Source organism: Phyllobates terribilis, unplaced genomic scaffold (assembly GCF_046119375.1).
Source record: "Phyllobates terribilis strain yellow unplaced genomic scaffold, ASM4611937v1 Scaffold_9__5_contigs__length_417890890, whole genome shotgun sequence".
In the NCBI taxonomy this organism is placed as follows: Eukaryota; Metazoa; Chordata; class Amphibia; order Anura; family Dendrobatidae; genus Phyllobates; species Phyllobates terribilis.
This window is the reverse complement of record NW_027362769.1, coordinates 394,706,283-394,731,226: the sequence shown is the minus strand read 5'-3', so window position 1 is coordinate 394,731,226 and position 24,944 is coordinate 394,706,283. Positions and strand designations below refer to the sequence as shown.

At 52.6% G+C, this 24,944-nt stretch overlaps 2 protein-coding genes across 3 annotated transcripts in view; one reads left to right on the top strand and one right to left on the bottom strand.

Moving 5' to 3' along the window:
• Positions 1–20,081, top strand: part of DOC2A (double C2 domain alpha) — a 92,206-nt gene extending 72,125 nt beyond the window's left edge. Inside the window, exons 8-11 of the mRNA XM_073648799.1 lie at positions 8,624–8,781; positions 16,033–16,114; positions 16,228–16,324; positions 16,548–20,081. Coding sequence (XP_073504900.1) covers positions 8,624–8,781; positions 16,033–16,114; positions 16,228–16,324; positions 16,548–16,684 — 474 coding nt within the window. The 3' untranslated portion in view covers positions 16,685–20,081. The remainder of the gene's footprint in view (positions 1–8,623; positions 8,782–16,032; positions 16,115–16,227; positions 16,325–16,547) is intronic.
• A 1,150-nt stretch (positions 20,082–21,231) lies between these two features.
• On the bottom strand, positions 21,232–24,917 carry INO80E (INO80 complex subunit E). 2 transcript variants are annotated; one of them, XM_073648794.1, is made up of 8 exons: positions 24,773–24,917; positions 24,416–24,501; positions 24,255–24,325; positions 22,899–22,951; positions 22,376–22,454; positions 22,192–22,285; positions 21,879–22,007; positions 21,232–21,795 (listed from the first exon to the last, which is right to left on the bottom strand). In XM_073648794.1, exons 1-8 carry the CDS (start codon positions 24,780–24,782, stop codon positions 21,583–21,585), a joined length of 735 nt encoding a protein of 244 aa, XP_073504895.1. In that variant the 5' UTR covers positions 24,783–24,917; the 3' UTR covers positions 21,232–21,582. The 2 variants fall into 2 exon arrangements, with proteins under 2 accessions (XP_073504895.1, XP_073504896.1); XM_073648795.1 differs by having other exon boundaries at positions 24,676–24,848.
• Between the last annotated feature and the right edge of the window lie 27 nt (positions 24,918–24,944).

Below are 24,944 nucleotides of genomic sequence, written 5' to 3'. Positions count from 1 at the left end.
CGCCCCCTCCTCTGTGTACTCAGTGCTGCCCCTGGTGGGGATGTCCTCCTGTATTATAGACAGCACCCCCTCCTCTGTGTATTCAGTGCTGCCCCTGGTGCGGATGTCCTCCAGTATTATAGACAGCACCCCCTCCTCTGTATACTCACTGCTGCACCTGGTGGGGATGTCCTCCTGTATTATAGACAGCACCCCCTCCTCTGTGTACTCAGTGCTGCCCATGGTTGGGATGTTCTCCTATATTATAGACAGCACCCCCTCCTCTGTGTACTCAGTGCTGCCCCTGGTGCGGATGTCCTCCAATATTATAGACTTCGCCCCCTCCTCTGTGTACTCAGTGCTGCCCCTGGTGGGATGTCTTCCAGTATTATAGACAGCGCCCCCTCCTCTGTGTACTCAGTGCTGCCTCTGGTGGGGATGTCCTCCTTTATTATAGACAGTGCCCCCTCCTCTGTGTACTCAGTGCTGCCCCTGGTGGGGATGTCCTCCTCTATTATAGACAGCGCCCCCTCCTCTGTGTACTCAGTGCTGCCCCTGGTGGGGATGTTCTCCTGCATTATAGACGGCGCCCCCTCCTCTGTGTACTCAGTGCTGCCTCTGGTGGGGATGTCCTCCTGTATTATAGACAGCACCCCCTCCTCTGTGTACTCAGTGCTGCCCCTGGTGCGGATGTCCTCCAGTATTATAGACAGCACCCCCTCCTCTGTATACTCACTGCTGCACCTGGTGGGGATGTCCTCCTGTATTATAGACAGCGCCCCCTCCTCTGTGTACTCAGTGCTGCCCCGGGTGGGCATGTTCTCCAGTATTATAGACAGCACCCCCTCCTCTGTGTACTCAGTGCTGCCCCTGGTGCGGATGTCCTCCTGTATTATAGACAGAACCCCCTCCTCTGTGTACTCAGTGCTGCCCCGGGTGGGGATGTCCTCCAGTATTATAGACAGCACCCCCTCCTCTGTATACTCACTGCTGCACCTGGTGGGGATGTCCTCCTGTATTATAGACGGCGCCCCTTCCTCTGTGTACTCAGTGCTGCCCCTGGTGGGGATGTCCTCCTGTATTATAGACAGCACCCCCTCCTCTGTGTACTCAGTGCTGCCCCTGTTGGAGATGTTCTCCTGTATTATAGACAGCACCCCCTCCTCTGTGTACTCAGTGCTGCCCCTGGTGCGGATGTCCTCTAGTATTATAGACTTCGCCCCCTCCTCTGTGTACTCAGTGCTGCGCCTGGTGGGGATGTCCTCCAGTATTATAGACAGCGCCCCCTCCTCTGTATACTCACTGCTGCACCTGGTGGGGATGTCCTCCTGTATTATAGACAGCGCCCCCTCCTCTGTGTACTCAGTGCTGCCCCGGGTGGGGATGTTCTCCTGTATTATAGACAGCACCCCCTCCTCTGTGTACTCAGTGCTGCCCCTGGTGCGGATGTCCTCCAGTATTATAGACTTCGCCCCCTCCTCTGTGTACTCAGTGCTGCCCCTGGTGCGGATGTTCTCCTGTATTATAGACAGCGCCCCCTCCTCTGTGTACTCAGTGCTGCCCCTGGTGGGGATGTCCTCCAGTATTATAGACAGCGCCCCCTCCTCTGTGTAGTCAGTGCTGCCCCTGGTGGGGATGTTCTCCTCTAGTATAGACATCGCCCCCTCCTCTGTGTTATCAGTGCTGCCCCTGGTGGGGATGTTCTCCTGCATTATAGACGGCGCCCCCTCCTCTGTGTACTCAGTGCTGCCCTGGTGGGGATGTCCTCCTGTATTATAGGCAGCACCCCCTCCTCTGTGTACTCAGTGCTGCCCCTGGTGGGGATGTCCTCCTGTATTATTAACAGCACCCCTTCCTCTGTGTACTCAGTGCTGCCCCTGGTGGGGATGTTCTCCTGTATTATAGACGGCGCCCCCTCCTCTGTGTACTCAGTGCTGCCCCTGGTGGGGATGTCCTCCTGTATTATAGACAGCACCCCTTCCTCTGTGTACTCAGTGCTGCCCATGGTGGAGATGTTCTCCTGTATTATAGACAGCGCCCCCTCCTCTGTGTACTCAGTGCTGCCCCTGGTGGGGATGTTCTCCTGTATTATAGATGGCGCCCCCTCCTCTGTGTACTCAGTGCTGTCCCTGGTGGGGATGTTCTCCTGTATTATAGACAGCGCCCCCTCCTCTGTTTAATCAGTGCTTCCCCCTGGTGGGGATGTTCTCTTGTATTATAGACAGCGCCCCCTCCTCTGTGTACTCAGTGCTGCACCTGGTGGGGATGTCCTCCAGTATTATAGACAGCGCCCCCTCCTCTGTGTACTCAGTGCTGCCCCTGGTGGGGATGTCCTCCTCTATTATAGACAGCGCCCCCTCCTCTGTGAACTCAGTGCCGCCCCTGGTGGGGATGTTCTCTTGTATTATAGACAGCGCCCCCTCCTCTATGTACTCAGTGCTGCCCCTGGTGGGGATGTTCTCCTGTATTATAGACAGCACCCCCTCCTCTGTGTACTCAGTGCTGCCCCTGGTGGGGATGTCCTCCTGCATTATAGACAGCGCCCCCTCCTCTATGTACTCAGTGCTGCCCCTGGTGGGGATGTTCTCCTGTATTATAGACAGCGCCCCCTCCTCTGTATACTCAGTGCTGCCCCTGGTGGGGATGTTCTCTTGTATTATAGACTGCACCCCCTCCTCTGTGTACTCAGTGCTGCGCCTGGTGGGGATGTCCTCCAGTTGTAAAGACAGCTCCTCCTCCTCTGTGTACTCAGTGCTGCCCCTGATGGGGATGATTTCCTGTATTAAAGACAGAGCCCCCTCCTCTGTGTACTCAGTGCTGCCCCTGGTGGGGATATCCTCCTGCATTATAGACAGCACCCCCTCCTCTGTGTACTCAGTGCTGCCCCTGGTGGGGATGTCCTCCTGCATTATAGATAGTGCCCCCTCCTCTATGTACTCACTGCTGCCCCGGTGGGGATGTCCTGCTGTATTATAGACAGCGCCCCCCTCCTCTGTGTACTCAGTGCTGCCCCTGGTGCGGATGTCCTCTAGTATTATAGACTTCGCCCCCTCCTCTGTGTACTCAGTGCTGCGCCTGGTGGGGATGTCCTCCAGTATTATAGACAGCGCCCCCTCCTCTGTATACTCACTGCTGCACCTGGTGGGGATGTTCTCCTGTATTATAGACAGCACCCCCTCCTCTGTGTACTCAGTGCTTCCCCTGGTGCGGATGTCCTCCAGTATTATAGACTTCGCCCCCTCCTTTGTGTACTCAGTGCTGCCCCTGGTGCGGATGTTCTCCTGTATTATAGACAGCGCCCCCTCCTCTGTGTACTCAGTGCTGCCCCTGGTGGGGATGTCCTCCAGTATTATAGACAGCGCCCCCTCCTCTGTGTAGTCAGTGCTGCCCCTGGTGGGGATGTTCTCCTCTAGTATAGACATCGCCCCCTCCTCTGTGTACTCAGTGCTGCCCCTGGTGGGGATGTTCTCCTGCATTATAGACGGCGCCCCCTCCTCTATGTACTCAGTGCTGCCCTGGTGGGGATGTCCTCCTGTATTATAGGCAGCACCCCCTCCTCTGTGTACTCAGTGCTGCCCCTGGTGGGGATGTCCTCCTGTATTATTAACAGCACCCCTTCCTCTGTGTACTCAGTGCTGCCCCTGGTGGGGATGTCCTCCTGTATTATAGACAGCGCCCCCTCCTCTGTGTACTCAGTGCTGCCCCTGGTGGGGATATCCTCCAGTATTATAGACAGTGCCCCCTCCTCTGTGTACTCAGTGCTGCCCCTGGTGGGGATGTCCTCCTGTATTATAGACAGCGCCCCCTCCTCTGTGTAGTCAGTGCTGCCCCTGGTGGGGATATCCTCCTCTATTATAGACGGCACCCCCTCCTCTGTGTGCTCAGTGCTGCCCCTGGTGGGGATGTCCTCCAGTATTATAGACTTCGCCCCCTCCTCTGTGTACTCAGTGCTGCGCCTGGTGGGGATGTCCTCCCATATTATAGACGGCGCCCCCTCCTCTGTGTACTCAGTGCTGCCCCTGGTGGGGATGTCCTCCTGTACTATAGACAGCGCCCCCTCCTCTGTGTACTCAGTGCTGCCCCTGGTGGGGATGTCCTCCTGTATTATAGACAGCACCCCTTCCTCTGTGTACTCAGTGCTGCCCCTGTTGGGGATGTCCTCCTGTATTATAGACAGCACCCCCTCCTCTATGTACTCACTGCTGCCCCGGTGGGGATGTCCTGCTGTATTATAGACAGCGCCCCCCTCCTCTGTGTACTCAGTGCTACCCCTGGTGGGGATGTTCTTCTGTATTAAAGACAACACCCCCTCCTTTGTGTACTCAGTGCTGCCCCTGGTGGGGATGATTTCCTGTATTAAAGACAGCGCCCCCTCCTCTGTATACTCAGTGCTGCGCCTGGTGGGGATGTCCTCCCGTTTTATAGACAGCGCCCCCTCCTCTGTGTACTCAGTGCTGCCCCTGGTGGGGATGTCCTCCTTTATTATAGACAGCGCCCCCTCCTCTGTGTACTCAGTGCTGCCCCTGGTGGGGATGTTCTCCTGTATTATAGACAGCGCCCCCTCCTCTGTGTACTCAGTGCTGCCCCTGGTGGGGATGTCCTCCTGTATTATAGACAGCACCCCCTCCTCTGTATACTCAGTGCTGCCCCTGGTGGGGATGTCCTCCTGTATTATAGACAGCGCCCCCTCCTCTGTGTACTCAGTGCTGCCCCTGGTGGGGATATCCTCCAGTATTATAGACAGTGCCCCCTCCTCTGTGTACTCAGTGCTGCCCCTGGTGGGGATGTCCTCCTGTATTATAGACAGCGCCCCCTCCTCTGTGTAGTCAGTGCTGCCCCTGGTGGGGATATCCTCCTCTATTATAGACGGCGCCCCCTCCTCTGTGTGCTCAGTGCTGCCCCTGGTGGGGATGTCCTCCAGTATTATAGACTTCGCCCCCTCCTCTGTGTACTGAGTGCTGCGCCTGGTGGGGATGTCCTCCCATATTATAGATGGCGCCCCCTCCTCTGTGTACTCAGTGCTGCCCCTGGTGGGGATGTCCTCCTGTATTATAGACAGCGCCCCCTCCTCTGTGTACTCAGTGCTGCCCCTGGTGGGGATGTCCTCCTGTATTATAGACAGCACCCCTTCCTCTGTGTACTCAGTGCTGCCCCTGGTGGGGATGTCCTCCTGTATTATAGACAGCGCCCCCTCCTCTGTGTACTCAGTGCTGCCCCTGGTGGGGATGTTTTCCTGCATTATAGACAGCGCCCCCTCCTCTGTGTACTCAGTGCTGCCCCTGGTGGGGATGTTCTCCTGCATTATAGACAGCGCCCCCTCCTCTGTGTACTCAGTGCTGCCTCTGGTGGGGATGTTCTCCTGTATTATAGACAGCACCCCCTCCTCTGTGTACTCAGTGCTGCCCCTGGTGGGGATGTCCTCCTTTATCATAGACAGCGCCCCCTCCTCTGTGTACTCAGTGCTGCCCCTGGTGGGGATATCCTCCAGTATTATAGACAGTGCCCCCTCCTCTGTGTACTCAGTGCTGCCCCTGGTGGGGATGTCCTCCTGTATTATAGACAGCGCCCCCTCCTCTGTGTAGTCAGTGCTGCCCCTGGTGGGGATATCCTCCTCTATTATAGACAGCGCCCCCTCCTCTGTGTACTCAGTGCTGCCCTGGTGGGGATGTCCTCCTGCATTATAGACAGCGCCCCCTCCTCTGTGTACTCAGTGCTGCCCCTGGTGGGGATGTTCTCCTGTATTATAGACAGCGCCCCCTCTTCTGTGTACTCACTGCTGCCCCTGGTGGGGATTTTCTCCTGTATTATAGACAGCGCCCCCTCTTCTGTGTACTCACTGCTCCCCCTGGTGGGGATGTACTCCTGTATTATAGACAGTGCCCCCTCCTCTGTTTACTCAGTGCTGCCCCTGGTGGGGATGTTCTCCTGTATTATAGACAGCGCCCCCTCTTCTGTGTACTCACTGCTCCCCCTGGTGGGGATGTCCTCCTGCATTATAGACAGCGCCCCCTCCTCTGTGTACTCAGTGCTGCCCCTGGTGGGGATGTCCTCCTGTATCATAGACAGCGCCCCCTCCTCTGTATACTCAGTGCTGCCCCTGTGGGGATGTCCTCCTGTATTATAGACAGCGCCCCCTCCTCTGTGTACTCAGTGCTGCCCCTGGTGGGGATGTTCTCCTGCATTATAGACAGCGCCCCCTCCTCTGTGTACTCAGTGCTGCCCCTGGTGGGGATGTTCTCCTGCATTATAGACAGCGCCCCCTCTTCTGTGTACTCAGTGCTGCCCCTGGTGGGGATGTTCTCCTGCATTATAGACAGCGCCCCCTCCTCTGTGTACTCAGTGCTGCCCCTGGTGGGGATGTTCTCCTGCATTATAGACAGCACCCCCTCCTCTGTGTACTCAGTGCTGCCCCTGGTGGGGATGTACTCCTGCATTATAGACAGCGCCCCCTCCTCTGTGTACTCAGTGCTGCCCCTGGTGGGGATGTTCTCCTGCATTATAGACAGCACCCCCTCCTCTGTGTACTCAGTGCTGCCCCTGGTGGGGATGTCCTCCAGTATTATAGACAGCGCCCCCTCCTCTGTGTACTCAGTGCTGCCCCTGGTGGGGATGTTCTCCTGTATTATAGACAGCGCCCCCTCTTCTGTGTACTCAGTGCTGCCCCTGGTGGGGATGTTCTCCTGCATTATAGACAGCGCCCCCTCCTCTGTGTACTCAGTGCTGCCCCTGGTGGGGATGTACTCCTCTATTATAGACAGCGCCCCCTCCTCTGTGTACTCAGTGCTGCCCCTGGTGTGGATGTCCTCCTGTATCATAGACAGCGCCCCCTCCTCTGTATACTCAGTGCTGCCCCTGGTGGGGATGTCCTCCTGTATTATAGACAGCGCCCCCTCCTCTGTGTACTCAGTGCTGCCCCTGGTGGGGATGTTCTCCTGCATTATAGACAGCGCCCCCTCCTCTGTGTACTCAGTGCTGCCCCTGGTGGGGATGTTCTCCTGCATTATAGACAGCGCCCCCTCTTCTGTGTACTCAGTGCTGCCCCTGGTGGGGATGTACTCCTCTATTATAGACAGCGCCCCCTCCTCTGTGTACTCAGTGCTGCCCCTGGTGGGGATGGTCTCCTGCATTATAGACAGCGCCCCCTCCTCTGTGTACTCAGTGCTGCCCCTGGTGGGGATGTTCTCCTGCATTATAGACAGCACCCCCTCCTCTGTGTACTCAGTGCTGCCCCTGGTGGGGATGTCCTCCAGTATTATAGACAGCGCCCCCTCCTCTGTGTACTCAGTGCTGCCCCTGGTGGGGATGTTCTCCTGTATTATAGACAGCGCCCCCTCTTCTGTGTACTCACTGCTGCCCCTGGTGGGGATGTTCTCCTGCATTATAGACAGCGCCCCCTCCTCTGTGTACTCAGTGCTGCCCCTGGTGGGGATGTACTCCTCTATTATAGACAGCGCCCCCTCCTCTGTGTACTCAGTGCTGCCCCTGGTGTGGATGTCCTCCTGTATCATAGACAGCGCCCCCTCCTCTGTATACTCAGTGCTGCCCCTGGTGGGGATGTCCTCCTGTATTATAGACAGCGCCCCCTCCTCTGTGTACTCAGTGCTGCCCCTGGTGGGGATGTTCTCCTGCATTATAGACAGCGCCCCCTCCTCTGTGTACTCAGTGCTGCCCCTGGTGGGGATGTTCTCCTGCATTATAGACAGCGCCCCCTCTTCTGTGTACTCAGTGCTGCCCCTGGTGGGGATGTACTCCTCTATTATAGACAGCGCCCCCTCCTCTGTGTACTCAGTGCTGCCCCTGGTGGGGATGTTCTCCTGCATTATAGACAGCACCCCCTCCTCTGTGTACTCAGTGCTGCCCCTGGTGGGGATGTCCTCCAGTATTATAGACAGCGCCCCCTCCTCTGTGTACTCAGTGCTGCCCCTGGTGGGGATGTTCTCCTGCATTATAGACAGCACCCCCTCCTCTGTGTACTCAGTGCTGCCCCTGGTGGGGATGTCCTCCAGTATTATAGACAGCGCCCCCTCCTCTGTGTACTCAGTGCTGCCCCTGGTGGGGATGTTCTCCTGCATTATAGACAGCGCCCCCTTCCCCCATTTCCCTACCTGTCTCATCTCTTCTGTAGCTCTTTTCTAGAACCTACCCCCTCCCCTGTCTGTAGCCTCCGTCTGTCTCCCCCACATCTCCCTTTCTTCTGCTTTCCATGCACTTTTCTTTGGCACCTGCGGGGGTTGGGAACAGCTTCAGAGTGAAGCACAGTGACAGCTTCTGCGGATGTCCCTGAACTCTCTCGCTGCTGCGTTATGTAGGTGTCTCTCTGCGCTCTCAGCCAATATATAATGCTGCATCGGGGATATTGAATCTAAAGGGGAAATATTAAAAGAAAACCCCACCTCACTGAGCCCTGGGTTGCGTCTGGTACTGCTGCTCTGCTCTATTCAGGTCAATAGGGCTCAGCTGCAATATCAGACACATCCTGTGGACAGGAGGGGGCGCTGTTCTTGAATGCCCGAAGCAATGTATATTTAATCCCTGTGCAACGGCTTCATACTTTTTACCAGTTCTTGTGTAATAATACTATAAATTAAGAATCTAAAATCCTATTACGGAAAATGAATACGTGCCCCCTTCTCTATGTCCTCAGCTGGAGCGCTGTCAGGAGTGGGAACTAGAGGAACGAGGACGGCTCCTTCTGTCTCTCACATACAACACTGAACGCGGGGGACTCGTAGTCGGCATCATGCGTTGCGCCCATCTCGCTGCTATGGACGTCAATGGATTTTCAGACCCTTACGTCAAAACGTAAGTAGACACTGACATCAGTGCGGAGGTCCCGAGAACGAGGGGATCATTGGAGGTCATCTCGCAATACTCCAGTTTTATGGATTTTTTATGTGATAAGTGAGATCTTGTAAACAAATACATTTCTGTCCTGGTTTTAAAAATTCATCGGTGGAATCCAGTCTAGATTGCGACTCAGTTGATTTTCTGTGGTCCGATGGTGGATGGATCTTATCTTCTAGTAGTTCTTAATTCTTCGGTCTTCTCTTCATTCTTAGTTGTTCCTCCTTCTTCCTCCACTTTTTCCTAGTAGATCCCCAATGTTTCTTGAATTCATTGGCTATCTTCTTAGAAATCTTTTTTCCTCTTGGTCGTGGCTCCTACCCCAATGTCATTCTTCTGCTTTTGGATGGTTGCTTTAACCTTGTTCGCTTGGCCTCTTCTCCAGGCTTCTCACTGACTTTAGTTTTAGATGTATTTTGGCTTTTCGATGGTAGCTCCAGCCTTTCTTCTGCCCTAATCTCTTTGTCCTGTGTTTGGATTTAGTTCTAGATGTATTTCTGCCCTTGGATGGTGGCTCCTGGTCTTCTCTTTGCTTTCAGTTCTAGTTCATGCTTTTTAAATGGTGGCTTTAGACTTCCTTTTGGCTTCTTCTCCAGGCTGGTCATAGACTTTAGTTATAGATGTAATTTTGCTCTTGGTCTTACATGGTGGCTCCAACCTTTCCTTCAGTCTCATCTGCAGTCTAGTAATTGGCTTTAAGTATAGATGTATTTCTGCTCTTGAGCGAATTCTGCGGCCTTTCATTTGGTCCCATCCCAGTCTTGCTGATTGGCATAAGTTCTAAACTGCTTCTGCTCTTGGATGGTGGTTCCAGACTTTCCTCGTGCTGTTCATCCATTCTTGTATTTACTTTCAGTTCTAAATATATTGGCTCCTACCTTTCCTTTGGCCTCTTCTCCGGTCTTGTCATTGGCTTTAGTCCTAAATGTATATTATATTTGCTCTTGGTTTTAGATGGTGGCTCCTACCTTTCCTTTGCACTTATGTTGTGCCATTGGCTTTAATTCTAGATGTTATCCTCTGCTTTTTGGATGGTGGCTTCAGTCTTTATATAGGCCTTGTCTGTAAATTTGTATTTCCCTTCAGTTCTGGACAGATTTCTGTTCTTGAACTTAGATGGTGGCTCCAGCTTTTCTTTTGCTCTTTTCTCCAGTCTTGTTGTTAGCTTTAATTCTAGACATATGTTTGCTCTCGGTCTTGGACGGTGGCTCCAACCTTTCTTTTGACGGCTTCTATAGTCTTGTCTTTTCCTTCTGTTTTAGACATTTTTCTGTTCTTGATCTTAGATTGTGGCTCCAGCCTTTCATTTGCCCTCATCTCCTTCTCGTCTTTGCCTTCAGTTCTAAACATATGTTTGCTCTTGATTTTGTGTCGTAGCCAAACTTTGGAGGCCAAACTTTCTTTTGGCCTCCTCTCCAGTCTTGTCATAGACTGAAGTTCTAGCTGTATTTTTGCTCTTGATTTTAGAGCTCCGATCTTCTCCGATCTTGTCTTTGCTTTTAATTGTAGACTTGGAGACTTATTTCTGCTTTTGGTTTTAGATGGTGGCTTCAATCTTCCCTTTACCATCATCTCCAGTCTTGTCACTGGCTTGAATGCTAGATTCAATTCTTCTTTTAGTTGGTGGCTCCAGTCTTTCATTTGGGGTTTGTCTCGAGTCTTTTCTTTTGCCTTCAGTTTTAAACATATTTCTGCTTTTGCATAGTTGCTCTAGTTTCTCTTTGGCCTCTTCTTCATTCTTGTCTTCGCCTTAAAATGTGCTCTTGGATGGTGGCTCCAACCTTTCATTTGGTCTTATCTCCCAGCCTGTCATTGGCTTTAGTTCTAGGTCTCTTGGTTTTAGACGGTGGCTCCAACCTTTCTTTTGACCTCTTCTCTAGAACTGTCTTCACCTTTAGTTTGAGACATATTACTTCGATTGGTCTTAGATGACGGCTTCCCCGTTTTCTTTTGGCCTCTTCTCCAGTGTTGTCATTGGCTTTAGTTTGGATATAATTCTGCTCTTGGTTTTACATTTTGGCTCTGGTTTTTCCTTTGTCTTTAGTCTTGTCCTTGACTTTATTTCTAGTGTAATTCCTGCTATTGCTCTCAATGCCTCTGCTATCTTGATTTTTTTTTTACTCATTTCTGTTCTCAATGAGTTGACGTTCTTCTCTTTCTCGGCATCTATCTTCTTTCCTTACTTCTTAACTCTGCTGCAAGTCACATTCTGGAGGTTTTATCCAAATTTTAGGGGTTTTAACGTTATTGTTTATATAGAGGCTGTAGTGTAACTTTTGGGTTTGTGTGATATATATTGTGAAAGGACCTGAGATACCAATCAGTAACCTTTGTGGTCTTCAGGGTTGAGACACAAACAGCTGCCTAGCCATGGACTGAGCTTTCCAATGACCCCTATTGACATATAAACCGGCATTGTTATGTCGCTGCACCCCTCCTCTTCTATATTTATTGTCTACCCATGTCTCATTCTCGACAGTAGCCCTGGTAGTCCGCTCATGAGCTGGGAAGCTTTGGATATAGAGGATAGGTTGGAGTCACATATACAAATAGGTTGGTCGGACCCTCCTCTTCTATATTTATTGTCTACCCATGTCTCATTCTCGACAGTAGCCCTGGTAGTCCGCTCATGAGCTGGGAAGCTTTGGATATAGAGGATAGGTTGGAGTCACATATACAAATAGGTTGGTCGGACCCTCCTCTTCTATATTTATTGTCTACCCATGTACCATTCTCGACAGTAGCCCTGGTAGTCCGCTCATGAGCTGGGAAGCTTTGGATATAGAGGATAGGTTGGAGTCACATATACAAATAGGTTGGTCGGACCCTCCTCTTCTATATTTATTGTCTACCCATGTACCATTCTCGACAGTAGCCCTGGTAGTCCGCTCATGAGCTGGGAAGCTTAGGATATAGAGGATAGGTTGGAGTCACATATACAAATAGGCTGGTCGGACCCTCCTCTTCTATATTTATTGTCTACCCATGTACCATTCTCGACAGTAGCCCTGGTAGTCCGCTCATGAGCTGGGAAGCTTAGGATATAGAGGATAGGTTGGAGTCACAAATACAAATAGGTTGGTCGGACCCTCCTCTTCTATATTTATTGTCTACCCATGTACCATTCTCGACAGTAGCCCTGGTAGTCCGCTCATGAGCTGGGAAGCTTAGGATATAGAGGATAGGTTGGAGTCACATATACAAATAGGTTGGTCGGACCCTCCTCTTCTATATTTATTGTCTACCCATGTCTCATTCTCGACAGTAGCCCTGGTAGTCCGCTCATGAGCTGGGAAGCTTTGGATATAGATGATAGGTTGGAGTCACATATACAAATAGGTTGGTCGGACCCTCCTCTTCTATATTTATTGTCTACCCATGTACCATTCTCGACAGTAGCCCTGGTAGTCCGCTCATGAGCTGGGAAGCTTAGGATATAGATGATAGGTTGGAGTCACATATACAAATAGGTTGGTCGGACCCGGTGGCTCCCATAAGCCTCTGACTGAAATCGAATGATGCCGCACACAGGATGAGTAATGGTTGATTTTTGGATTTTCGTGGCGTTATCTTGTTTCTGTCATCTGCCTGCGTTCTTTGGCGGCTCCCTGGTGCAATGCTGCTCACACGCTATCAGGCTATGAGACCCCCCGGCACTGAGTGTTTCTGCATGAAAGGCTAATTGTATGCAGGGCTGAGGCGTGAACCGGGTTTCGGCATTTGTGGCAATGTCACTATGTAGCACCTATATTAAGCACAATTATTTCAGGCAAATTACCGAATAGCAGCTCTGGGATGGTTGCCTGGGTTCACTTATCTCAGCACATTAGAACGTTGTTAATCACATGCACACGGGGCGTCAATACACGGAGGGCTTGATAATTTATTCACATCTAGGACTTAACCTTTTATGTAGTAAGAGTGAAAAAAAATAAGACAGAAAGATAACTAGATATTATATAGACTTGTGGGTAAATTAGTGACTTGTGGTACTTCGAGGCTCCAGGAGGGACAGGATATAAGGAGCCGATGGTGTGACAGGTCTAACGGTAACACTGCTGTGGCTTTACTAATAGAATGATGGCAAAAAAACTGGTCTTTCTCCTAACTATCAACCAGGGCAGCAGAAGCCACTGAAGGATGTAGTTTTGCAGCACTAGAGCCACACGTCATCTACAGAAGATCCTATTCATCATGGTGGTCCATGTATTATCGGTTCATTAAGCTGGAATAGGTCACCAGATTTTGAAGCCTGAAGATCTGGAGGAGATGCAGCGGAGGCAATGAGACATCACATTTTGACTTATTCCTACCTGCGAAGTTCCTCAGGCTTAAAGAAATGGAGTGAATCAAAGAGAGTGATGGTCAAGGTCTTGACATTCAGAAAGTCTGCAGGATGTTGCCCCAGCTTAGAGACGATTAAAAAGTAGTCTACATCAGAGAATGGTCCTAGAGAGGTCCTAGATGTGAGAGACTGTTCAGTTTCTACTCTTGTGTGATCAGTCATAATTTAGACCTGAGGTCACAAAACTTTGTCTTCTCCAGCCAGTGATCATGTATGAGTGGCCACCTCTTCTGTGTCCAGTGATCATGTATGAGCAGTCACTTCTCAATGCTTCTCCAGCTTGTCATTATATATGAGTGGTCACTTTTCTATGTCTTCTCCTGCCAGTGATCATGCATGAGAGGTCGCCTCTCCATGTCTTCTCCAGCCAGTGATCATGACTGAGTGGTCAACTCTACATATCTTCTCCAGCCAGTGATCAAGTATGAGTGGTCACCTCTCCACGTCTTCTCCAGCCAGTGATCATGTATGAGTGGTCACCTCTCCACGTCTTCTCCAGCCAGTGATCATGTGTGAGTGGTCCCTTCTCCAGCCAGTGATCATGTATGAGTGGTCACCTCTCCTCATCTTCTCCATCCAGTGATCATATACGAGTGGTCACTTCTCCATGTCTTCTTCAGCCAGTGATCTTATATGACTGGTCACCTCTCCAAGTCTTCTTCAGAGAGTGATCATGTATGAATGGTCACTTCTCTATGTCTTCTCCAGCCAGTGATCATATAAGTGGTCACCTCACAAGGTCTTCTCCAGACAGTGATCATGTTTGAATTGCCACCTCTTCATATCTTCTCCAGCCAGTGATCATATATGAGTGGTCTCATCTTCATGTCTTCTCCAGCCAGTGATCATGTGTGAGTGGTCACTTCATGTTTTCTCCTGTCAGTAATCATGTATGAATGGTCCCTCTCCACGTCTTCTCCAGCCAGTGATCATGTATGACTAGTCACTTCCAACCATTGATCATCTCTCCACATCTTCTTTGGCCAGTGATCATGTATGAGTGGTCACCTCTCCACTTCTTCTTTGGCCAGGAGGTATGAATGGTCACCTCTTCATGTCTTATCTAGCCAGTGATCATGTATCAGTGCTCACCTCTCTACATTTTCTCCAGCCAGTGATCATGTATGAGTGGTCACCTCTCCATGTCTTGTCTAGCCAGTGATCATCTATCAGTGCTCACCTATCTATATCTTTTCTAACCAGTGATCATGTATGACTAGTCACTTCCAGCCATTGATCATGTATGAGTGGTCATCTCTCCACATCTTCTTTGGCCAGTGATCATGCATGAGTGGTCATCTCTCCACATCTTCTTTGGCCAGTGATCATGCATGAGTGGTCACCTCTCCACTTCTTCTTTGGCCAGGAGGTATGAATGGTCACCTCTTCATACCTTCTCCAGCCAGTGATCATGTATGACTGGTCTCATCTTCATGTCTTCTCCAGCCAGACTTGAGACTTGTGCTGCTGATGTGTTTACCTCACAAAGGATTGACTACACTGGATACAACAATGCAACAAACCCTCAGCTGTGGAGAGAGTTGGTCTGAACTGGTTTTCTCATTCTGCATTTGCACATTGTTCTCATTTGCTGACAGTAAGAGATGACCTTGCGAATGGGAGAGGAATTGAAACACAAAGCTGCAGAATAGGACCGGCCAGCTGCAATGATGTATTTTTGGGTCTGGTGCACACATTGTGCGGTGTCAGTGCGGCTGACTGGTCAGGGGTCCTCTATATTTAGGGCGAAGGCTCAGTTTCCACCACTGGTTTACAATTCCCTATTATGATTCTTCAGTGAACAACGCAGAGTGATAATTAATTAGCAGTCAGCAGCCATGTTGCCGAGTGGAGATCACCTACAGACGAGCGCAACGAATTATGACTTATTCCAAACAGAAGTCGCCCCCCTGGAGAGACCCTGGTAAATCGCAGGTCTCCGCTGGAGCAGGGCGGACATGGCGGAGGGCTGCATCATTGACTGGGCTCATTCTCCCTCTTCACACCCAGTGCCCAGCAGTAATTACTCCTCACATCCCACCATATATGACTCCGTCTACAAGGACGTCGTGACTCATCTCATACACTCATGGATTTAATTGTAGTCTTCAGGATTTTCCTGCACCTGTGAGTAATCCCACCGCAGAGAATGGCTGGAAGCTGCGCCTCACTCTCGCCCTGGATCCCGCACGGTTCCTCAGCCGTCTCCCCACTGCCGACACAATGGAAGTGAGGGGAGGATACAGAACAGAGATACACATCTAATCCTATGCACAAAGTAATGTATCTCAGCCTATCGTGTGAAATAGCTAATCTGCTGGATCTAATCCCAACGTCATGCCCTGATGACGACACTGCCATATACAGATATATAATACCATCCTATAGCGTATACATTACGTGCAGTATACAAATATTACCGCCATTGAAGAATACCACCATACCACGCTGAATACGTGATTTTCATCTGCTCCTGAGGTTCCTTTTTCAAGGGTCCTAAGTAAATAGGGGGCTCAGACCCTTAAACATATAAATCGGCCCTACATATCCCTCCGTTGAAGCTTCAGTCTGCCTCGGCCCCTGGGGACAAGTGGCTTATTCTTAGCTGTGGGAAGAGAGGCGACAGTAATTCGGGTCCCCTCCAAGTGTAGGCAGATGTGTGGGAGACTAGCAGGGTAGAGGACTGAAGGAGCAGGGTGGTGGTCCTAGTTCTGGGGACCCCACATGTACAGATGATAAGAAGATGCAAAAGACATATGGTTGTCAACAACTGGCCTCCATCTTTGAGGTCATCCTTAAATGGATTGTCCACTTTGTCCCGGCAGGATATGTATGGGAAACATTCGTCTCTTCTTGTCTTCCAGTTATCTGAAGCCAGATGTGGAGAAAAAGTCAAAGCACAAGACGGCGGTGAAGAAGAAGACGCTGAACCCGGAATTTAATGAGGTAAAATTGTAAGGTTGGGGGGTCACAGTATTGGCGGCCATCTTGTAATTGAGAGTTTCATCTTTTAAAATGGCTGACGCCATTGTAATTATCATCATCCTGTTGTTATTCAGGAGTTCTTCTACAAAATCGCTCTCCATGAGCTGCAGAAGAGGAGCTTGGAGGTGACCGTGTGGGATTATGACCTGGGAAAGTCCAACGATTTCATAGGTGAGTTTTAAAATGGCTGCCATGGAAGTCGCCAGCTACACGTGGATGACAGGCCTCACGGGTTGGCTTAAGCCCCGTAGACAGGGTTTGAGGACATCATGAAAATCACCGAAATGCTCTGATTAGACAAGACAGCTCGGACGCATCCACCATTTCGAATTGAACCTGTAGGGCGCCTGCTGTGTCATCCACCCCATAATCTTATTCTTCTTCTGTATTCTAGGGGGCGTTACGCTCGGCATGAACGCAAAAGGAGAGTGTCTTAAACACTGGATGGAGTGTCTCTCTTCCACAAATCAGAGGGCAGAACACTGGCATACGTTGACCAATGAGCTTCCGGGATCCACCTTCACTGACTAAAGAAGAACGTGGAGAGATGGCGGGAAGCAGAGAGAGATCACTCACCTGCACACTCACCCCACCAAATGCACTTCATGGAAAGTTATGGTCTTCGTAAAGATGGCTGCTGGGAGGATGGATGATTATGTGTACGTCTGCGCCATAACAAGACGTTACCTGTTTATTCTTTCGCTGCTGGATTTTGGAGAGGAGGCGACAATAGAGTGATAAATGTCCTCACCCGCCGTAAGCAATGACTGATGATGTAAATATTCATATCAATATAAATGGCTGCTTCATAATGACCTCATTGTGTGGGAATCGCCGATCAGAACTGTCCTGAACCAATCCAGCATCAGATCCGGTCCACTGTCACCACAAGCAGGTGCTCACTTGGAGTCTCGGGTGTGAAAAGGACTTCAGCCCTTTAAATGGCAAGGAATACCCCTTTAATTACTCAAAAAAATTACCTCTGAGTGGTCAGTAGGGGGCAATAGTATATCTCAGGTGGTAACATATTGATAGTAGAAGCCAAAAAATGGAGGCCTGGGATCGCAATGAACGCCGCCATTTTGTAAGACCTAGAGAAGTCACTGAAGAACAAGACCACAAAATGGTGCAATCCTGTCTATGACTGCGACAAAATGGCATAAACAACCAAGGGCCTAACAAAATGGACAAATCTACAGTGTTATTTTCCCAAAATGGTGGACTGACTGACACAAAATGGTGTAATCCAGCATACGACTGCCACAAAATAATGTGATCCAGTATACAATTGCCAAAAAAATAGCGTAATCCAGCATATGACTGCCACAAATTGGTGTAATCCAGTATAAGAGTGCCACAAAATGGAGGAATCTAGTATACGATTGCCACAAAATGATGTAATCCAGTATACGATTGCCACAAAATGGTGTAATCCAGTATACGATTGCCACAAAATGGAGTCATCTAGTATACAAGTGCCACAAAATGGAGGAATCTAGTATACGATTGCCGCAAAATGGTGTGATCCAGTATACGATTGCCACAAAATGGAGTCATCCAGTATACAAGTGCCACAAAATGGAGTGATCCAGTATACGATTGCCACAAAATGGTGTAACCCAGTATATGATTGCCACAAAATGGTGTAACCCAGTATATGATTGCCACAAAATGGACAAGTTTACATTGTTACTCTCTCGAAATGGCGGACTGACACAAATTGGTGGAATCCAATTTATGCCAATCCCAAAATGGCAGAAATGACTAACAGAATGGACGAATCTTCAGTGTTACTCTCACAAAGAGGTGTAATCTTGTCTACGATTGCCACAAAATGGTGGAAAGAACCAAGCGAATGACAAAATGGACAAGTCTACAGTATTATGCTCCAAAGACGGTGGGCTGACTGCCACAAAATCGTGGAGTCCAGTCTATGACTTCCAGAAAATGGACGAATCTACAGTGTTACTCTCACAAAATGGCTGAATCCGCTAAGGAAAAGGCCAAATCTATAATATTGAGATCAATTAGTATTTTCCATGAGGTTTGGGGACGGCCGCCCGGCGCCGCTCCCGCCTGGTGAGGCCTCATTACTCCGCGGCGGATAAGACAGCGCCTCGTCTCTCATTATCTGAGATTTCAGTCTGGTAATTGGATTTAATTAGGCCTCGCGCCTGTCGGGTCACATGGCGGCTGAGCGCTGCTAATCTGTAAGCGATCCGCGGCTTCTGTCAGGCTAATGCCATTATGTGCGAGCGGGAGGACAGTGAAGGCCCGAAGCCTGATCTGACAGAACATGCCGCAGTCGACCATAGCAACCATTCAGCACAACTCTGCCAATAACAGCTGTTGCTATGGGCGACGCAGACGTTTTCCTAGATGATCGAACCCCCCCAGCGACACGAAAAAAAAAAGTACACGTTAGTATCACCACAAACGTTCCTCACAGCCGCCATTTACCTCTTGGCAATAAAGGTACGCGCACTGAAACTTCCATTAATCCGGCAACTTGGCGGCCATGTTTGAGAGGATCAGAAATTATAGATAGACCTAATTCCCATTGCTGTGAACCCGAGTGACGGCGCCACTATGGCGCACAATAAAATGGATCTATGCAGGGGCAGACGCAGCCATACAACCCAGGAGCGAGCACACACCGTCAGTCGTCCATGATTACCAACTCGCCCCGACGATCAATTCACTTCTCACGCGGTGAAAGAGCCGCTGCGTTCTCTAACCAGCAATCCCGCTTGCATCTGATTGGCTGCATAATTTGTAATGGGGTGACATCCCAGACAAGATGGCGGCTCAGGACAGATTAGACCTCGTGTATCCGAGCTGTTGACAACTATGGTTGCTATGGGCAGCACCTCCATAACAACCAGACTCCAGTGACGGTTAGATGATGCTAGGAGGGCTCTGATTGGTCTTTCCACATTTGGACAAGATGGCGAGGACGTGCGTCCGCCGATACCACGGCGCCCACTATGCACACCCGTGGCTCGGGCTATGCACACAGCTCACACTTTCACTCTTTGCACGTCTTGTTTTTTTTTTATGTTTTGTGACTTCGCGTTTTGTACGTGGGGGGAGGGGAACGTGTGTGTGATCTGTTTTGTACAATGGGGCAGGGGGAGTCAGTGCTCGATCTTCGCACGCCGGCACTGCGTTTATGCAAAATCGTGTCTTTTGTAACTTTATTACATACTCTATTTGTTTCCCGCTGACAAAGTGGGAGTGGTCAGAACGTCAGCTGGCGGAAACCCGTAAAACTTCCAGGGTGGAGGGTAGATGAGCATCCTTAATGACTGAACAAGAAGACGCCATGTTCTGTACACGCTATACCGCGGTCACCTGACACAGGCGCGTCCGCTATTACTATCAATGGACGTAAGAGCCATCGTCAGAAGGCCTGTGCTAGAACCGTGACAGCCGACACCCATGTCGCTATTGTGCTTGCTCTGGGGTTGTCATGGAAGCAACAAACATGAACTTCATGTCATGTGACCTTTACTCATACAAACACATGACAGGAAGTCTTAAGTAGGACTGGTCTGTGGATGTTACCATGGCAACCCTAGAGCGAGCACGACTTCTACCAAGCAAACAGACCCCTTCCTGTATCAAAAACCAGGCGGTCCGCTTGTCCCAAGGCCCGTCTTCTGTACTGAAGGGCGTCAGACACCTGGACCCGGGGAAGTGGATGAGATTTAAAAAGGGACAGTGACAGAGCTGGGGCTGCCATGTATATTGGGCTCTGACACCGTAATGATAATGGGGTATGGCACCACTGAGTATTGCCCGATTTTATACCATTGGGCTGATTGTGTTTTGTGTCGTGTGTGTCAGGTTTGGATCGGGGTGCGCTGGAGGCGAAGCACCCCATATTTGCATGTCACAGCCTCCTCCTGATAACTGCACTCAATAAAGGCAAAATCTTGAGTTGTCCTGTGTCGTGTGTTACAAAAACCTAACTCCCCCAAAAAGTTCACGTGTTTAAGTCTCCTCACACTGGCATGCCAGACCTGGCCTGTCACTCTCCACAAGGAGGAACCTTACCGCTCAGATCCCAAAATGTTTATTATACAGCGAGAGATGACACCATTGTGCTGCTCGCCTGCCCTCTACTGGTCAGAGGTGAGTACTGCAGTATTGTAAATGGAGAACGTATGTGCCTCCCCCAACATCCACCTCCGGGGGCTTCTCTGTCCTCCACCTCTAGACATTAATAGAGCTGCCCCTCTGTATTTTGGAGGCATCTATGGGAATTTTTGCCCCTTCATACAAAAGAGCATTTGTGAGGTCAGACCCTGATGTAGGGGGAAGCCAGGCTCACATTCTCCCCCCATGTATGTATGGACTTTGTGCACCGAGCACAGTAATGAGGAACGGAAAAGGTCCATCAGACGCAGATAGAGACGTGCGATCCATCACTGCACAGAACACGTCTCCTCCAGAGTCCAGCGGTGGCGACTTTACACCACTCCATCCAACTCTCGGCATTGTGCTTGGTGATGTACGGCTGCATACAGCTGCTCGGCCATGAAGTTCCCGGCGGGGGCGCAGTGTTTGATACCAAAGGAGGTCTGGACGCTGCAGCTTTGGGGTCAGCAGAGAAGTGGGGACTTTATTGCCCTCTGCTCTTCAGCACTCGGCCCCCCGCTCGTTAAAGTTAAGGGGTCTTCACTTCGTGGCCGATGTGCTTTGGTTCCTTTCATTTCTAAATATCACTCACACTAAGATCGAGGAGGAAGATTCAAGAGGAAGAAATGTCATGGACGTACTTGTTCCCCCGGTGGCTCCTATTACAGGAACGCGCTGGTATCCGTGAGCTCTGCACCACCGGCCGATATGTAACATGAGGAAGATCATAGATATCAGACTCTCGAGTATTTTTATCTTTATTCAATCATGATTACAATCACTGATACAGAATTTAATCTTGTTGCAGTGTCATCCTGTCACCACGAGGTGGCACTACAATAATAATAAAAAAAAAAAAAAAACATACTAAATGGTGCAGCCGCTGCAAAACGGAGGCAGCTCCCTTCCCTCCCCCTCCCCCACCCCCACCCCCACCCCTTCAGCAGCGGCCGCTCCTCCGCAGACTCCTTGTAAACATGTTTCATGTCTGCTGTAAAAGTAGGACCCGGGGCCACAACTCCAGGATCTTTTAGAGTCATTACAAGGGGCGTGCTCTGCTGTGCTGCATTGTGGGAAATGTCGAGTTACAATGCACTGTGGCACTCTATGCTCCCTCAGGATCAGGGGGTGCGCTCTGCATTGCAGGAGATGTAGTGTATCTGCAGCAGCGCTCCGACTTATGCCCTGCACAGGAGCAGCCGGCGCTCGCAGTGACAGGAGCAGCCGGCGCTCGCAGTGACAGGAGCAGCCGGCGCTCGCAGTGACAGGAGCAGCCTCCCACGCCCTTACTCCGGGATGTCTATGACCAGGTCGTCCTCCTCGTCCCCGTCCATGGGCCCCTCATCTCCGCTGCCCTCCCCGCCATCGCTGAACATCTGCTGGGGCACGGTGCTGAGGACAGGCGGGGGAGGGGCGTGCTTGCTGGAGGACGACAGCGGGGGCAGTCCGGATGACCGGGGGCTGAAGGGCAGGACCCCCGAGGGCGAGCTCATAGCAATCTGTGGGCAGAGGAGAGGTGGTCAGAGTGGAGCGGTGGCGGCCGGCGGGGACCACGCTCACACACAGCTGCTCTCACCAGTACCTTGGGCTTCCTGGGCTTAACCCCGCGACTCCTTCTGTCTCTCTTGACTCGCTCGGGTTTGGGGGACGTGGAGTTGGGGAGAGGAGCCAGATATTCCGAGGGGAACGGGGTGTAGGGGGGTGAGCTCATCTGATGGACGGGGGAGGGGTGGAGAAAACACAAATCATGAAATGGGATGAGGGAGGGGGAGAAGTCATGTCACATCCCCAGCAATATGGCCGCCCCCCCACCCAACGTAACCATACACCTCCCATCATGCCCTGGTGCAATGGGAAGGTTTCCGTCTCTCTGGGGGGTCCGCGATCGTACTCACCGCGCTCAGGTAGGGGCCCCCAGACGCGTGCAGGGACAAAGCCGAGGAGGAAGACGGGGGCGGGGAAGCCGGGCCGGCGGAGGGGCTCCTCTTTCTGCGGAAATGAAGCGTAATCATCACTGCTGAGACCTCCGCTGGCTGCCGGCGAGCAGATCTGAGTGTGTGGATGATTTCCTGGACTCACCTCTTGGTGGTGGGGGTGCTGGTGTCGCGGCCGCCCTCCGTGTCGCTGTTGTTATCTGAAGACGCCGTCAGGTCAGAATCTGCAAGTGAGAAGAGGATGTTACTCCTCCTGTAGCAGGCGCGGTCATCAGCAAACAGCTGGGTCCCGGCAGCCTCTTTACGCCAGTCCTCCATTATTTCCCGGTAGCGATGCGTCGGTCGCGAACGATCCGACACAAAGAGCCGGCTCCGGCTGTGACTGATGGGAGCCGGCACACCAGTGAGAGCCACTAACTTCTCTGAATGGCTCTCACTGGGCGTAAAATTCTGGGGGTTGTTGGAAGTAACCCACCCTCCAATGTAATTGGCTAAGTGTGAGTGGGCGGAGTTACGACCATGGGTGGGCGGAGTTTCAGCATCATCATCATCGTCATCTTAAATATGTGTTCACCTATGGTGAACACATATTTAATAAGGATCCAAAAGTGCCAGACTGCCCATCACTATTTACCGGGTCTCTCAGTTGCTCCTCCTGTCACCTGTACCTGATGAGTCGTCGTCGACGTTCTCGTACTGGATGATCCGGTCCAATAGGAAGCTGAGGAGAGAGAGGCGGGGTGGTGAGATGAGGAGAGCCCCCTCCCCCCCAGGATGGCGCGGGGCAGAGGCGAGGGGCCCCCCCACCCGGGATGGCGCAGGGCAGAGGCCAGAGGCGAGGCCCCCCCCACGGGATGGCGCGAGGCAGAGGCGAGGCCCCCCCCACGGGATGGCGCGAGGCAGAGGCGAGGGCCCCCCTATGTGATGGCGCGGGGCAGAGGCGAGGCCCCCCCCACGGGATGGCGCGGGGCAGAGGCGGGGGCCCCCCCCACGGGATGGCGCGGGGCAGAGGCGAGGGCCCCCCCCACGGGATGGCGCGGGGCAGAGGCGAGGGCCCCCCACCCACGGGATGGCGCGGGGCAGAGGCGAGGGCCCCCCACCCACGGGATGGCGAGGGGCAGAGGCGAGGGCCCCCCCCCCCACGGGATGGCGAGGGGCAGAGGCGAGGGCCCCCCCCCCACGGGATGGCGAGGGGCAGAGGCGAGGGCCCCCCCCCCACGGGATGGCGAGGGGCAGAGGCGAGGGCCCCCCCCCACGGGATGCCGCGGGGCAGAGGCGAGGGCCCCCCCCCACGGGATGCCGCGGGGCAGAGGCGAGGGCCCCCCCCCCACGGGATGCCGCGGGGCAGAGGCGAGGCCCCCCCCCCACGGGATGCCGCGGGGCAGAGGCGAGGCCCCCCCCCACGGGATGCCGCGGGGCAGAGGCGAGGCCCCCCCCCCCCCACGGGATGCCGCGGGGCAGAGGCGAGGCCCCCCCCCCACGGGATGCCGCGGGGCAGAGGCGAGGCCCCCCCCCCCCCACGGGATGCCGCGGGGCAGAGGCGAGGGGCCCCCCCACGGGATGGCGCGGGGCAGAGGCGAGGGGCCCCCCCACGGGATGGCGCGGGGCAGAGGCGAGGGCCCCCCTATGGGATGGCGCGGGGCAGAGGCGAGGGCCCCCCCCACGGGATGGCGCGGGGCAGAGGCGAGGGCCCCCCTATGGGATGGCGCGGGGCAGAGGCGAGGGCCCCCCTATGGGATGGCGCGGGGCAGAGGCGAGGGCCCCCCTATGGGATGGCGCGGGGCAGAGGCGAGGGCCCCCCTATGGGATGGCGCGGGGCAGAGGCGAGGGCCCCCCTATGGGATGGCGCGGGGCAGAGGCGAGGGCCCCCCTATGGGATGGCGCGGGGCAGAGGCGAGGGCCCCCCTATGGGATGGCGCGGGGCAGAGGCGAGGGCCCCCCTATGGGATGGCGCGGGGCAGAGGCGAGGCTGGGTGGTGAGGCCGGGGGCGACCCTGCGCCCTCCCACACAGCCCCCCACTTACCTCTTGTCCCGGGACACTTTCAGCAGCTTCCTCTGGGCCCTCCGCAGCTCCTCCTGGAAACATTCTTGCTCCTAGACACATAACACATAAGTGATGGCTCCAGTCACACCCGGAGCAGCAGACGTACCCGGGGCCGGTCCCCTTCGCTCCCCAGCACTCACATAGATCAGAAACTTGAGTTTGCGCTTCAGGTTCTTGTACCTCCTCTTGTAATCCACCTCCCCGTCAGCCTGGCCGTTCATCCTCACTGCAAAACATACAAGGAAACCATCAGCAAGACCACTGCAGGCAGGAAAGGGTTAACCAATGCAGCGCTGGGGTCATGTGTTGGCATCAGCCAATCAGAGACGAGCTCTCATCTCTGGAGAGTGAAAACCGCGATCCGATTGGTTGCTGTTACACGCTGAGCACAGACACATACTCAGCGAGTATAGGCCGCCCTTCCTTCAGTCCAGAGCACAGGACGCACGCTGGGACTTGTAGTTCCCGGACTGTCGCTCATTGTTTGGCTCTCTCACCTCCCCACATCCAGGAGCGCAGGCCCCGCCCCGTCACTTTGGTAACATGACGTCACTTCCCGTGAGGATACACCACACATCCGTCCTGCCGCCATGAGTGAACGGGGAACACTGTGAACCTCCGACAAAATGGCGGCCACCCTGTGACACAGTGGGCGGAGTTAGGTATCCT

What these genes read in the sequence shown, in the direction of transcription:
- INO80E (XM_073648794.1), bottom strand. An exon ending in CGTCGACGACGACTCATCAG is followed by an intron (nt 22,455 to 22,898) that starts GTACAGGTGACA and finishes TCTCACTTGCAG; the next exon opens with ATTCTGACCTGACGGCGTCT. An exon ending in TTAAGCCCAGGAAGCCCAAG is followed by an intron (nt 21,796 to 21,878) that starts GTACTGGTGAGA and finishes CTCTGCCCACAG; the next exon opens with ATTGCTATGAGCTCGCCCTC.